The following is a 1,997-nucleotide window of genomic DNA, read 5'->3' on the forward strand; positions in this document are numbered from 1 at the left end:
CTCTTACGCTCTGGTGCTCAAGAGGTAGAGGAGCCAAATGGCTGACTCACTGCTGCCAACTAGTGGTCAGAGGCTGAACTACAACATAAAAATGAATGGTTGGCAAGAAGGTTGACATTTTAAACCTTAATTAAAAATCGATACAGGGCTTTAGAATATCGATACAGTATCGGGAAATGAAATATCGCGATATTTCAGTGTATCGATATTTTCTTACACCCCTACTAGACGGTAGTCACCTGCAGGCCAAATGCCTTGATTTTGACATGTGATTTGACATGTTATTTATAATCCTCTGTCTTTATTTTCTCCAGCTAAAGCCACGACGTCCCACCAGACAGCCCAGAGAGCCCCTGCCCCCCACATGTACTACGCCTGTCCCGAGGGTGCGACAGCCAGAGTCATATGCGAGCAGGCGGGGGCCAACAGCGAGGAACTGAAGCACCTCTGGCTCTTCACCCCGTACACTGACGAACACTGCAAAAAGGGGCTGAGGCCGCGCAACTTGTCGCACCCTAAGCACCCCAGCAACCACTCCCCACAGCTGGGGCTGGACTTCGGACACACCAAGGACAGGATGTGGGTGACTCTGACCAACGTCACGCATGCCGACCAGGGCCGCTACTGCTGCTTGCTGTGGGGAAGCCACAAGCATGAAAAGCCAACCCTGGAGTTCCACAGCTACGCCATTCTTCACGTGTTCGCAGGTAAGAACAGCAAACGAGCCGCAGCTCAATCATTTATTAATCARTCACTGAGACAGTGGCGCCTAAAGAAAATCTTTTCAGGGGGGCCATGGGCGGGGGGGCTGAAAAACCATGGACGTGCCAACTGATGTTCAGTTTGTTATTTTATAGATAATTTTACTGATTTTGTGACGTTCAGAGACAAACAAGAACTAAAACTATCTGCACTTCTGCATTAGTCCATTTCTTTTTTTGTCACTTCAGTAGAAAACGAAACTAAATATTAGTTTATTTATTTCATCATCACCTTTTTTTTCAGTGAAGAGAAAATAGAGACAGAGAGAAGTGATTACCCGGCAGCAAGATAGAAAGATTGAAATAGCGATTAGAAGTATATTAAATATACACCAACAAAATTGCATGAGTCCATTTGTAACTTATTCTGTATCTTTACACACGGAGTACCATGTTGTACTTACATTGTTACATATTTCAGTGGCATCAGAAGTATTTGTAACGTTGGGGGTCCCAGTGAAAGAAGTTGATGCCATTTCCTGCGTTCTGTTGCATTTTAACGGGGTGTTAAACAGACTTTTACCTACAGGAAAACACTTAATGTGAGTATTCGACTACATCAAGTGGAATATATTTATTTAGGTGAAGTAATATTTGATGGTAAATGTGGGGGTTCAAATGAAATTCATTTTAAAYGTGATGGGGACACTTCGCTTCACAAATGATTGCCGTGATGCCTGTCATTTTATTTAAAAAAGTCAAAATATGCATTTTAAAGACATTTACAAGCTTTCTCAGTTTTAAAGCGTCACCTCTTCTGTGTATGTTAAACCAGTTTGATTTGCTTGTTGATGTTTACTTTTATGAACAAAAACTGTAATTATAAAACCCCAAAACTGGAAATAAAGACTAAAACAAGCACAATTCCAAACACATCATCCCAAACTATTCTTTCGTTAGCTTTTTCATATTAGTTTTAATAAATATGATTTTGGTCTGTGAGAGAAAACTAAAGACTCAACACAACCCAGGAAGTTGATCTATTTTCTTCCTTAGAGGCAAAATCTTGCACTACCAACTGTGCCACTGAACTGCCTAATTTTATATTTATTATGTAAGTATTTAAGTTATTTAATTAATATTTGATTAAAATACTGTATATCTATGAATATAATCTCCTGACCACCTCTGTCTTTATTTGAGAACATTGGTTTTAGACTGGTTGTCCTTATTCAGAGGAGCTACATTTTATTTTAGTTTTTTGTTTTAGATAAAATATAAATTATTATTTTTAAC

The 1,997-nt window shown here is 39.6% G+C and overlaps 2 protein-coding genes across 2 annotated transcripts in view; one reads left to right on the top strand and one right to left on the bottom strand.

Annotated features, from left to right (window-relative positions):
- Positions 1 to 1,997, bottom strand: part of cdh23 (cadherin-related 23) — a gene marked incomplete at its 5' end in the record, with an annotated part of 152,643 nt that overhangs the window by 57,045 nt on the left and 93,601 nt on the right.
- Positions 1 to 1,997, top strand: part of vsir (V-set immunoregulatory receptor) — a gene marked incomplete in the record, with an annotated part of 28,019 nt that overhangs the window by 16,598 nt on the left and 9,424 nt on the right. Inside the window, 1 exon segment of the mRNA XM_014005463.1 lies at positions 315 to 707. Within this exon segment, the coding sequence (XP_013860917.1) occupies positions 315 to 707 (393 nt within the window).

The sequence above is a fragment of the Austrofundulus limnaeus genome, unplaced genomic scaffold (assembly GCF_001266775.1).
Source record: "Austrofundulus limnaeus strain Quisiro unplaced genomic scaffold, Austrofundulus_limnaeus-1.0 Scaffold30, whole genome shotgun sequence".
NCBI lineage: Eukaryota > Metazoa > Chordata > Actinopteri > Cyprinodontiformes > Rivulidae > Austrofundulus > Austrofundulus limnaeus.